This window comes from Chiloscyllium plagiosum, chromosome 6 (genome assembly GCF_004010195.1).
Source record: "Chiloscyllium plagiosum isolate BGI_BamShark_2017 chromosome 6, ASM401019v2, whole genome shotgun sequence".
NCBI lineage: Eukaryota > Metazoa > Chordata > Chondrichthyes > Orectolobiformes > Hemiscylliidae > Chiloscyllium > Chiloscyllium plagiosum.
In genome coordinates, this window is record NC_057715.1 from 62845948 (window position 1) to 62860105 (window position 14158).

The 14158-nt window shown below is 37.0% G+C and overlaps 1 protein-coding gene across 2 annotated transcripts in view; it reads right to left on the reverse strand.

Moving 5' to 3' along the window:
• Window positions 1-2646: 2646 nt before the first annotated feature.
• LOC122550628 (ubiquitin carboxyl-terminal hydrolase 35-like) overlaps window positions 2647-14158 on the reverse strand; it is a 92704-nt gene continuing 81192 nt past the window's right edge. For both annotated transcript variants that reach the window (XM_043691674.1, XM_043691673.1), the window contains exons 10-11: window positions 11016-12273; window positions 2647-3151 (exon numbers count right to left, since the gene is read on the reverse strand). In XM_043691674.1, coding sequence (XP_043547609.1) covers window positions 2984-3151; window positions 11016-12273 — 1426 coding nt within the window. In that variant the 3' untranslated portion in view covers window positions 2647-2983. The remainder of the gene's footprint in view (window positions 3152-11015; window positions 12274-14158) is intronic.

Genomic DNA, 14158 nt, shown 5'->3' on the forward strand with positions numbered 1-14158 from the left:
ACAATTATTAACAAATAATAAAATAACATATACAGGTTACAGAAAGGATCTAGATATGCCAGTGGACTCTTGCTTTTTAGAGTTACTGTACATGTCAAGATTTGGAGATGCCGGTGTTGGACTGGGGTGTACAAAGTTAAAAGTCACACAACACCAGGCTATAGTCCGACAGGTTTAATTGGAAGCACACTAGCTCCTTCATCAGGTGATAGTGAAGGATTAGTGTCTTAGGATTGAGTCACACTCAGTCTTAAGAGTGACACTCAGAAAGCTAGTGTGCTTCCAATTAAACTTGTTGGACTATAACCTGGTGTTGTGTGATTTTTAACTTTATACATGTCAACATTGTAAAAATAGAGTTAATAGGTGTCAGTACAGCATCAATAATTTCACCAGTTCATGCAACAGTACTCTAAAGCCTGGGTCTGGGTACACCAATTTTCATTTCCACACCATACAGTTTAACATGAAAATAATATTGACAGCATTAAATAATTGAAAACTACAACTAATCTATAATATTTATTTTGAGAAGTCACAACCCAAGACATCTTAAAATGTTTAACTGTAATACTTGGTATTACCTTAGTACAGACTTAGAGAGTGAAAGTTAACTTTAGCAGGGATGAAAAACTGACAATATCATATCAGCCACCAGCTGTACACTCTACCCAATTTGTTTCTTACAAAGTTGACTGAAGTTGAATTTTGTCCCATGCATTTCCAAATATCTTTCTGCATATTTTTCAAAATAAAATGGTCATTAAAGTTCCTTTTTAATCTTTAAGCCCACATCAAATTTAAAAATAAAAGGGCAAGAGGAACACTTTAAATTATATATTTTCAAAATGTTAATTTACTTAAAAGCAAGTCTAAAGTGTTCTGAATGATGTGTCTTTGTCAAGCATTGTGAAACTGCCTTAACTATATTAGACCTACACCTGCAATTCATTTATATTTCACATGGGACAGGTTCGCAGCCAATCTCAAAGAGGGTGTTAATTTCTTTTTAAAATGCATAGCTTTACCATGGTTCATTTCTTTAAAAGAAATTTGTTTTGCACAAAAGCATCCCTACTTTCGTTGTATTTAGCAGCCATACAATTAACTGATAAGATGCTATGTACTCAAATTTGGACAAATTTTTAGTAAAAGTTAAAAAGAACTGTCTAACTGATTCATAACCCTTTTACAAACTCAGATATAGAGACCACAAAGATATATCAAAATACATCTTGTAAAACTCGCAGTGCAAATCATTTATGTTCTTTACTGATATAGCAGGGAAGTAACTTACTCCCTTGTTCGGTGTCAAAATCCAAATGCGTATTTCTTAAATTACATGTTTTTTACTCCCTTGTGGAAATAATTTGTTGTCCCTCTAATCTGTCAGGCTCTCTCTTTACTTCTCATCTAGGAACTGGGTAACAAGCTGTTTAAAAGCTCAAGAATCCATAGGTCTATTATGATGTAAAATGAGAGTCAGTTGAGGACAAAACTCTGATTTACATTAAACAAACTTTTGTGTTTCTTAATGATGATGGGCTACCTAATTCTAAACTCCATCACCCAATCCACATCCTTCCAATTATTTGATTTTCCTACTTGACAGCAAAAATGACTCCGTTGATAGTGACGTTTCAAGCAAAAGGATTGTACATAAAAGGTAACATTATTGTCCAGTGCAAAATTCAGCATCAATGTTACCATACTTTTTCAAAAATACTTCATGTCTGAAGTTCCAAAAGATGCATAGGTTTAGTAATCATATATTGGAAGGGATGGATGCGCATGAAACTAAATATTTGATACCCTTCTATAAGCCTTCAAACAAAATCTTTATTCAATTGAAAGAACTGGGTTTTACTATGATATTCAAATATCTGGATATTAAGTATTAATATAGCTGTTTTCTATTCTGGATGCAAATGATGATATTTCAGGCAACCAATTGGACACTAAGTGAAAACATTTAATTCATATCAGGATCAATGCTGACATTAGGGTCTTCTAATACTTCAATGAGTTCAAGTTTTTATGTTTCTAGATAAACATAATTCTGAATTCATGTACAAACGGATGGGATGGCTCTAAGGGGTGGGGTTGAAGGTGGCATTGGTCAACATCAGACAGCAGCCTACCACCATGCTTTACAAGTGCATCATCAAGAATGCTTGCTTCCGAAAAACTTCTGATCTCACTGGAAAGCCCAGCATTAACACCCTAACTTTCCTAAGGAAGGGAATATTGTAAGCAAACATATCTCTCAAAGTTCAAACTGTTGCAGTCATCTTAAAAGTCAGGGTAATGCAATGTCTTACATTTAAAAAAACTCTAAAAAGAGAAAAGAAATTCCAAAGAGCAGCATCAGAATGTCATAAAGTTATAGCTAAAACTAATGACATTCACAAAACAATCTATGCATTCTTTCAAAGATCTAAGTAGCAGGAATTTATTGGTATTGAAGAACAAGGTATATTATTTCTATTAACACAAAACCAAAGAACTGCAGATGCTGGAAAGCAGAAACAAAATCAGAAATTGCTGGAAAAACTCAGCAAGCCTGGCAGCATCTGTAGAGAGAAAGCAAAGTTAACATTTTGGGTCCAGTGACCCTTCTTCAGAACTTCTTCAATACTTTCTCTCTACAGATGCTGCCAGACCTGAGATTTTTCAGCTGTTTCAGATTTTGTTTATCATTTTTATTATTTTACAAGTAAAATCTGGCACTTCTCATATTTGTTGGCCTGTTGTTTACATGCCATTACTTTAATATCTTTTAACTATGCTTTTTACTAAAGAAATTCCACAAATTGCCAGTTGTTACTTAATTAACAATACAAAGCAGAAAGCTATTGCAGGAAAACATTTTGAGCAGCCTGAAAGGCAAGTCTCTTTTGGTCTCTTCAAAGACTAAGTCATGCAGCCTTTTCTAAGTAAGTGGTATAACTGAGGTAGAGAATGATGAAGCTAATAATTATATTTAGAAAATTAAATGTCCAAATGACCCTAAATCACTGCCTCTCCCAGCAGCTGGACCGCAACTTCCAGAAGAACCTCCATTTTCATCATCATCAAATCGCCTCCACCACACTGGCGTCGTAGCAAGTGGGAGACGGTCAGATCTTTTCCTTGCTTCCTTTTCTTCTTCCTAGAAGAGAGTTACACAAATCACCACATGCAGTATTGGCTTGTTTTCTTTAGATAAATTCAAATGTTTCCCAAAAAGATCTCTCACACAAATTAGTGCAGCCTTTGTTCTGATAAAGAAAAATTCCTTCAATTACTCAATATTGCAACGTTCTTTTCCCAGTAGATAGTAGAACCTTGTAATAATAGGATTCAATGTTCATTCTCAGGAAAAGCCTATTATCACGATCACCTTTAGATTTTCTTCATGTTTTGGTAACTTCACCAGCTGATTATAATTGTAGATACAAAATGGCAACTTGCAGACAACAGGTTCAATCTGTAACTACACTAGGCCAGTTTTCTATTGCTTTGATGCATCTACACAAAGTATTTTTAAGTAAATAATTTAACTGCTTAGTTTAACTTGCAAAATATATGGTTTAGCTGGTAATTTCCAGACTGCATTCAAGGAAAGACATATCACTTCATATTACTTTCAAAGTTGGAATATATTTTGTCAATTCTAAATGTGTCACTGGGCAGTGCCTGGAAGCTGGAGCAACCTACAGCATGCTTACTCAACTCCAAAATGTAGCTGTCAACTAACTTTAAAGTAACTGCAGAAATGTTTGAGCTGTTATACAGTTATACAGTATAGAAATAACATCTTTGGCTCACCATGTCTAAGCCAACCAACAACCACCAGACAATGCTAACCCTATTTACCTGCACTGGTCTATAGCCTATTATGCCTTGGCATTTTAAGCGCTTGTCCAGGTGTTTTTGTAAAACATTACGAGAGCACCTGCTTCCCACATCTTCTCAGGCAGCACATTGCACATTTCTATCATCTTCTGCATAAAAATTATTTTCCTCAGATCCTCTATAAACCACTTAATCTTCAGTTTAAACTTATGACCTCTGGTCTTAAACATGTCTGTCATGAAGAAAAAGATTCTCATAATCTATTTTAGATATGCCTCCCATAATTTTGCATACTTCAATCAGATCCACCCCCACAACCATGTCTGCGTTGGGCAAAACAAATCGAGCTTAACTCGTCTCTCCACACAACAGACAACATCCTAGCAAATCTCCTCTGCACCCTCTTCAGCACAATCACATCCTTCTGATAGTATGGTGACCAGAACTGCACACAGTATTCCATCCGTGGCCTCACCAATGTTTTATAAAGTTGTGATAACTCTGTTCCTATATGCTACGCCCCAGCTAATGAAGGCAATTATCCCATATGCCTTCTTCACCACCTTATCCATGCTGACACCTTCCAGGACCTGTAGACTTACACAAAGTCTCTTTGTTCCACTATAGTCCCTAGGAACCTAATTTTCCCTTGTTCGACCTCCCAAAATGCATCATCTCACACTTATCAGGAATAAATTCCATCTTCCTTTGCTCTGCCCAATCTACTACCAATTCTAGTCTATAGCCTGAGACCATACTCTTCATTATCAATACCACCAATTTTCATGTCATCTGCAAACTCACTAATTAGACTCCCATCAAGTCATTAATGCACATGAACAGTAACAGTCCAAGCATCAATCCCTATGGTACAACCCTGGTCACAGATTTCCAATCTCAAAAACAATCGTCCAGCATCATCCTTTGCCTTGGATTTGGAGGCCAATTTTGGAACCAGTTTGCCAATTTGACTCGGATCCCATGGGCTTTTGGACTAGTCTTCCATACGGGACTTTGTCAAAGGCTAAGCAAATCACATCAACTACACTATCCTCATCAATATAGTTAGTCATCTGTTCAAAAAGCTCAACTACATTAGTCAGACAGGATCTCCCTTGAATAAATACATGCTGACTATCCCTGATTAACCCTTGCCTTTCCAAGTGTTGATTAACCCTGTCCCTCAATCTTTTCCAATATTTCCCACCAATGACATTATACTAACTGGACTGTAATTAACTGCCTATTCCTGCTGGCCTTCCTGAATAAAGGAACCACATTAACTATCCTTCAGTCATTTGGCACTTTACTTGGGGCCAGCAAACTATTAAATATCTCCATCCTTTATGCCCACTAAAATAGCTAACACCAGCTCCTTATTAATCTTACCATGCTCTAGACCTTACCATTCCAAATAAATTCTCTAGCTACAATGTCTGTTTCCCAGAACAAAAAATAATGGTAAAATAAGAACCACTTGACCTATTCAAAAATTACAAATATTTATCTTATAATGGCACAATCTCTGGCTGTATACTTGGGTTCAAAGAGAATTTTAACAAATTTTCAGAATTTTCAAACAGCACATTCTAACACAGTTATATAAATAACTTTTCCCTCATCCAAGCAGCATGGAACTCATTTGATCTTGAAATATTTATTCATCAGTCTATAAAAAAAGGGAAATATCAATACAGAAGAAGGAAGTTTGGCAAAATCTCTCCAAAAACTATGCAATAGTTTGATCAGCAAATTCAATTATCTTCTATTATTTCTTAGGAAACCTGTAAATAGCCATTAAGATATAAAATGGTACGCTAGACATGGAAACACTAATTACATTTAAAATTAATGTTATTTTAAACTATAAACACGAAGCACCAAAATAGGATATTCAGCTTAACTTATTCAGATTCTTCATTGTCATATACAATTGAAATAATTAAATCTTGCAATAATATTTAAAGTTGGAAGGTGAATAACTGCACATAGAATTTTCAATCTGAAAGCAGATTTCCATTGACACTTAAATGCTATGATATGATGCTCAGATGATCAATTCCGGATTTTTCCATTACTTCACTTATCCAAACTGCATGATAAATTTTATTCATTTTTATAAAAGTATTTGGTATCTCCATTAATTACTTTGTATTATTGAAAAGAGAAATTTTGTCAAAAAACACTTCACATCTTGCACTCATCAGCTATTTTGCAAGGACACCATGCCCTGGTAAGACAAAATGCTTTGACAAAACATCTTTTTTCAGCAATACTCAAGATCTGTACTACCAATTACTTTTGCAATGGAAAAGGCCTCAAAAAGGGGAAAAAATGCTTTTCTCCAGCTTTAGTACAAACATCCCAATTTTGTAAGTACGTGCAATTCTATAATCACCCCAGAGTTAACAAATTTGATTACTGAAATGTAAGCAAAACCTTCCAATACATTGAATGGTCCATGGTGAAGCACTACTTCAGAATTTAAGCACATTATCAAGGCCACCAGTACAGTGCAGTTGAGGATGAGAGTGGAGATGAGGGATTAAACGGAGACCACATTCACCTGATATGATGGTAGGAGAATCCATAGCATTATTTCAAAGAGCAATTCCGGATTTTTCCATTACTTCACTTATCCAAACTGCATGATAAATTTTATCCATTTTTATAAAAGTATTTGGTATCTCCATTAATTACTTTGTATTATTGAAAAGAGAAATTTTGTCAAAAAACACTTCACATCTTGCACTCATCAGCTATTTTGCAATTTTTTATCCCTCAAATTAAAAGCATACATATATAAGGTTATAAAGCTGTTTGTTGGGTGTTGCTTCTTGCATTACCACACTGATGAAATTTTAAGAAGCACTTAATTGACTGTAAAGTGGATTGAGATTGACAAAAAGTAAATAAAAGTGTATTTTCTTCCTTTATTCCTCCAATTAAAAATTCAGTTCTCGTTCATAATTTAGGTACAGCATATGAAATTCTATTTGTCACACTCTCTGGATTAAAAGGTCCCTCAAAAGAGCTCACGGTTTCAAATGCGCCCTTTACTTCAAAATAATTACAGGCAGGCAAAAAACTACTTAGTCTACTTTAATTTTCCCCTTTTCTCACCAAGCCAAAATTTCCACAATGGACCACATTGACTTGATTTGGTGTTTCTTGTAGATTTCCTCTTATTTGCCTACAAGCCCCAATTCACATCATAAAAAGAACATAAGACGTCAGAATAGAAGTAGGCCATTCAACCCACCGAGTCTGCTCAAGTCCGATCAGTGAGATCGTGGCTGATCGGATAACCCTCAACTCACTTTCCTGCCTTTTTCCCATAATCTTTGATTTCCTTTCAAATTAAAAATCTATCTCCGCTTTGAATATGCTTAATGACCCAGCCTCAATTGCTCTCTGCTGTAAAGAATTCTACAGATTCACCATCCTCTGAGAGAAGAAAGTCTTCATCGATCTTAAATGTGTGAACCCTTATTCTGAGATTATGCTCTCTGATCCTAAACTCTCCCCTGAGGGGAAACAACCATTTCACATCTGCCTTGTGAAGTCCCCAAGAATCTTGATTATTTCAATAAGGGTCCTTCTCATTCTTCTATATTGCAATGACTACAGGCCCAGTCTACTCAATCTCTCATTTTACAGAGTCCCTCCGCACCCTATCAACTAAATGAATCTTCCTTGGACTGCCTCCAATGACAGGTTTTTTTTTAAATAAAGGGACCAAAACTGCTGTCAGTATGCCTTGTACAGTTTTCGCAAAAACTCCCTACTTTTACCTTACATTCCCTTTGAAAGAAAGGCCAATATTCCATTTGCCTTCCCTATTAAGCGATCAGCGTGGATACTAGCTTTTCGTGATTCATGGATGAGGACTTCCAAACTCCTCTGCTCTGTAGCTTTTTATGATCTTTCTCCATTTAAATAATACTACCCTTGTCAAAATCCATAAATTCACATTTTTCCACATCATATTCCATCTTCCAAGTTTCGGCCCAATTTACGACAATTTACCTCTTCCTTCTGAAGACTGTGTGTCATGCTCAATACTTGCCTTCCCTACATATTTTTGTACCCTTTGCAGATTTGGCTATAGTGCATTCATTTTTCTCATTCAAGTCATTGATATGTTGTAAATAATTGAGACCCCAACACATATCCCTGTGGCACACCACCAGTTACAGGTTGTGATCTTGAAAATGCCCCTTTTTCCAACTCTGTTGTCTTTTAGCTTATCCACGCTTATACTACTTCCAAAACTATGGGCTTTTACCTTATAAGGTAGCCTAAAGTGTGATACTTTATCAAACACCTTCTGACAATCCAAATAAATTGCATCCACTGCTTCCCTTTCATCTATCCTGCTCATTATCTGCTCAAAGAATTCTCAAAATTTGTCAGATGTGACTTGTCAGTCATGAAGCCATGCTGACTCTGCTTAATCATATTATGTACAGGGCGCAAAATCATTTTCCACGGTTTCAGTTAGCCATGGTTTACAGCAGCCCTAACATATTAAAGGGAGCCTTCCAGAACCATGGACCAGGAGGCTGCCAGGAAGATAAATTTCCCATTTAAATGAATGGGTTCGCTCCTATCCACGGTGAGCCTTGGAACGTATGCCCCGCGGTTAAAGAAGGGACTACCGTATTTCCAAATGCTCTGCTATTACATCCTTAATTATAATCTTGAATATCTTCCCAAAAAAGATGTTAAGCTAACTGACCTACAGTTACTTGTGTTTTTGTCTCCTTTCTCTGAGACCTCTCTTGCATTCTTTACCCCATGAATTGAAGCAGAGAGTGATAGTAGAGGAAATATTTCTTTCACTGGATCTCTGTTTCCATTGGAGTCCTGCAGGGTTTGGACCTGTTTGTGATGTGCATTAATGATTTGAACTTAACTACAGAAATATGATCAAAATATTTATGGATGACATGAAAATTGGTAGCGTGGTAAATAAAGAGAATAACTGTAAAACTCCAGGAAGAGATCAACAGACTGCTCACATGGGTAGAGCAATGGCAAATAGAATTCATTCCAGGAAAATGAGAGGTAATACACTTGGAGAGGGCTAACAAGGCAAGAAATTTCATATAAATGGTAGAATCTTGTAAAGCACTACAGATCGAAGACCCTGAAAGTAGCAGAGCAGGTAGCTAAGTTGGTTAAGACAACAATTGGGATACTTCCTTTTATTAGCACAGAATAAAAGAGCAACAAAGATATGCTGCAACTGTACAAAACTACAATTAAATCACAAGTGGAATACAGTATGCAGTTCTTAACGCCATGTTACAGCAATTATGTAACTGCACCAGAAAGGATGAGAGGAGGAGAATTACCAGAATGCTGCCTGAGTGGAGGGTCTGATTTGTGCGATTTAATAGCAAAGCACTTGGGAAAAGTGACAGATTTGGACATAGTCATCATGGATTTATGAAAGGAAATCAGGCTTGACAAAACTACTAGAATTTTGAGAGGTTGTAAATCAGTGGATGTAGTTTACTTGGACTTTCAGAAGATTTTCAACAAGGTCCTATGCAAATGGTTAGCATTTAAAGTTAAAGTACATGGGGATTGGGGTTAGTGAACTGACATGGATGGAGAGCTGGTTTTCAGATAGAAAACGGGCAGGAATGAGATCTTTTTCCAAGAGGCAGACAGTAACTATTGTGGTACCATAGGAATCAGTGCTTGGACCCCAACTATTCACTACATATATATTACTGATTTATATGAGGGAACTAAATGTGACTCTCCAAGTTGGCATTTGACACATAGCTGAGTGGAGGATGAGCTGAGAGGAGGATGCAAAGATGTTCCAGTGTGATTTAGACAAATCGAATGAATGGTCATGCATGGCAGATGAAACATAACATGGATAAATGTGAAGTTATCTACTCTGATAGCAATAACAGGATGGCAGACATGGAATGAGCTGCCAGTGGAAGTGGCGAAGGCTGGTACAATTGCAACATTTAAAAGAAATCTGAATGGGTATATGAATAGGAAGGGTTTGGCGGGATATGGGCCAGGTGCTGGCAGGTAGGACTATATTGGGTTGGGATAGCTGGTCGGCGTGGACGAGTTGGACCAAAGGGTCTGTTTCTGTGCTGTACATCCCTATGACTCTATCTGAATGGTGATAGATTAGGAAAGGGGGGAGGTATGATGAGACCTGGTTGTTCTTGTACTCCTGTCACTGAAAGGAAGCATGCAGGAGCAGAAGGTATGAAAAGGCACATTGTATATATTGGCCTTCATAGCAAGACGATTTGGGTACAGGAGCAGGGATGTCTTGCTGCAATTGTATAGGGCCTTGATGAGACCTCACCTGGACTACTGCATGCCGTTTTGGTCTCCTTATCTAAGGATAGATGTTCTGGCTATTGAGGTGGTGCATAAAAGGTTCGTCATACAGATTCTTGCCATGGCAGAACTGACATATGAAGACAGACTAGATTGGTTAGGACCGTATTTATTGGAGTTTAGAAGAACAAGGGAAGGGTTCTCATACAAACCTATAAAATTCAAACAGGATTAGACAGGATAAACCCCAGAGTCAGAACGTCTCATAGTATTTACACATATTTAGGTATTCATTTGTATTACCATAATTACTGGGGCTATGGGCCAAGAGCTAGCAAATGGGATTTGTCCAGTTAGATCTTTGTTGAGTGGTGTAGACATGATCAGCTGATGTGGATAAATTAATTCCTCTAATTGGGGAATTAAGAACAAAAAGGATGCAATCTTAAAATTCGAGTTAGGCATTCAAGAGCAAAATCAACAAGCACTTCTTCCACTAAGGTTAACAGACATTTGCAACAGTTTTCCACAAAAGCCTGAGCAAGTCTGAGGCTTTTTTGAGTTTTCAAACAAGTATTTGTTGCGCAAGTACAATGATCAGAATTAGAGTTAGAAATCCTTCCTGGACTAAGGAGTGGCTAAAAAAAAAACTACTAGACAAATCCTGCTGTAGGCAGATTAATAAATTAGACTCCATTACAAATGCAACCTACAGGTTACCTGGATGTTTGGACAGTTTACTACAGATTTTACAGCAATGGTGTCATCAATTCTTACAAAAGCAAACTACCCCTATAATATAGTAAACATACAAATGAGCAATTTTTAAAGTTCATTGCAAATTCACATACCTGTAAATACTGTATATTGTCCTTGGCAATTGCTTCCATTAGCTCTTTGCTTAATGCTGCTTCTCCATGCAATCTAACACTAGCTGAAGTATGTTCATCATCTAAGCATGTATGTTTAGTTCCTCGTTGTCTGTAGAATAACACATAAGCAGTATCTTTGGGAAAGTAATTTGTAACATTGCTGACAGATTCAAAAGATGAAAATGAAACTCTAGTATCATTGTATAAATACCACTGATCACCAGCTTTACTGTCAGCTTCCAAAATGACTCTTGGGCCAATTTCAGAGTTAGTAGGAACACATTCTCTGCCATAGCAATAATAATGTCCACTTTCAGAAGATATTCCAGAGTGCACAACGACACAGCAAAGGTCATAGGTAACTGACAAGGATTTGGCATCATCTGCAAAATATTTCCAGCTTGCAAGTTGACACATGGATTTTTCAGTATTAATTATTTGTTCATCTTTTTCAGTGGCAATCCTAATGGGTAGTTTGAGAACTAATGGAATTGATACATTGTCCAGAATTTTTTTCCGTCTCATTGTTATGAGGTCAAAGGAAAACCTTAACAAGGTCAAAATGAGATAATGTGGACTCCTTGTTAATTCAACAACTTTTTCTGCTTCTTGTAAAGAGGTGCATTTATCACAGTAATATCTATTGTCACCAGACAGCATTTCTGGTGAAAGAAAGTAATTTATGAGGTCAGACACTGATCTAGAACTTGGCGAATCACATGCTTTCTCCCCTGTGGCAATTGCAAAGTCATTCTTTAGCATGGAGCTAAATGGATAGGAACTATCATCTCTCTTTACTCTAGAGTAAGGAGGATCATCTTTTTTCTCTTTTGCATGGGAACCTAATATTTCAAACGGTACAACACGTACAGAAGGCTCTTTAGATTTTGTTTGTTTTTGCTTAATTGGAGATTTAGTAGCCTTGTGTTGTGCTTTAGTTTGAGATGTCATATTTCCAGAACCTGCCATCTCTGTTGAAAGATTAGAGTCATATGAACTGCCAGATTGCTGCAGAACTTTACTATGTGGTGGAAAAGCCAAGGATAGATCTGTAAAAACTTCTTCTCGGAAAGAAACATTACGACAGCGATAACAATGGATCTTGGTCACCATCTTTCCACCAAACATTCTTTCTATTAATGTTTTCCCAGGGATTTTATCTTCTAAATGGCTATCACTGCATGCATGTTTCAGTCTGTGGGAAATTGTTTTGCCAGTCTTTTCCTCCTCATGTAGCCTGGAAAATAAAATGGAATTAGAGCTGTACAGAATATAAAGAGTTTCATTACCTCAAAGAATTCTGTGGTCAAGGGCTTATACCAATTTTCAATCATACAATTTACAAACACAGACCAATAAAATACAGAATTACGGTAAAACAGCAACACAATGAATAGGCCATGCACCCCAGCATATTATTGCAGGCTTTGTGCGAGAGGAAGTCTCAGTTTTGTGCTCTCCTTCATCCTGCTGTAGGAGTATACCCCACCAATTGGGCACAAAGACTCAAGAGGCAGACAGGATTCAGACAAGTGGGAGATTTTATTCTTATTCAAGCAACAAGTGGTTAATGCATGAGGAGGCCAAAAAATCTTCCCGAATCTGGCCTTGATGTGAGAACCAAGTTGTTCCCTTAATCTACAGTTCAGATCAGAAGAGAGATCTATAACACACTGATTTTTACAGTGACATACACCATTTTTATGCATTTTGTGTTATAATAATCACATACAATGTAGTCACTACGTCCTTCTCTTTATCCTATACACTCAATCCTGTAAAACACCAAATCAATGATGGGCATTCCTATGGACAGCCCCAGGTTCCATCATCTCATAGTGCTTAACAGACATCATAATCTCCAGGCCTTCAGATCTTTCTATGCATCTTAATAATTCGCATTCCAAAGTTACTGGTTATGCACCTTCGAGCCTGTCTTATCTCTGAGAACTGCTTGAATTCTGTTATTCATTGTATTCCATGTGCTATCTCTATCAAATTCCATTATTCCTCTTATATTTTCCACTGTCCCAATTATATACATAAAAAGTTGGTTTTAACTAACTACTATTAGATTCATAGATTCAGGGCCCCCTCTGTTATAAAGTTAGTTATAAATGTAAAGTTATACAGCTACTTCTACTGTTGGTACTTTTTAAACTAATGAATTGTGAGCAATTTATTCCATGCCAGGCATCTTTTTAGATATGAGGAAAGCGCTTCCCAAGACTAATTCACTTATCACATTTATTCCTCTATTATACTTGGGTAATATATCCAGAACCTATTTCTTAATATTGTGAATAACTTCAACGAAACAACTGATTACTACAAAATAAGTTTAGCTGTTGTTTTTATAGCTGCATAATCAGTTAGGCTGACTGCCTCATGGAATGAGATTTACAGCCCTTATTCTAACTGGAACTGTTCACCTAATGGTACAAAATCCTTTCATTAATGAGGCTGGAATCAATCACTTGTCATCTTTTAATGAACTGGTATCTATCCTTCGGCATCTTCTTATCAAACCATCTCAGATGACTGTGTAGTGCCGATCATTCACCTTGGTGTATCCCTGTTCAAAGGTATCATTATGTTTAACATAATGCTGGAGCAGGCTATTTAATTTTGTTTAACCTTTGTCAGTCATTTCATGTCTTTCAAAGATGGGCAGCCCTTGCACCTACTAACTTTTGTCGCCTCGGATTTTATCTAATATCAAATCTGTCTCCATCTCACTTTTAGGTAGCGTATTTCCATTCCTCACCACGAGCTGTGCAAAACATTTTCCGGGTCGCCTCTGGTTTCTTTTTACTATTCACCTTATACTGGTATCACCTGGCTCCCGAATCTTCTCTCTCCATAATCCTTCACTTCCTGTCACTTGGGCAGCTTCATATGTACCACTGCCCCTTTATTTCAAGGGCTTCAATTTTGTTGGCAAGCCTTTAATGTGGAAAAAGTGAGGACTGCAGATGCTGGAGATCAGAGCTGAAAATGTGTTGCTGGAAAAGCGCAGCAGGTCGGGCAGCATCCAAGGAACAGGAGAATCGATGTTTCGGGCATAAGCACTTCTTCAGGAATGAGGAAAGTGTGTCCAGCAGGCTAAGGTAAAAGGTAGG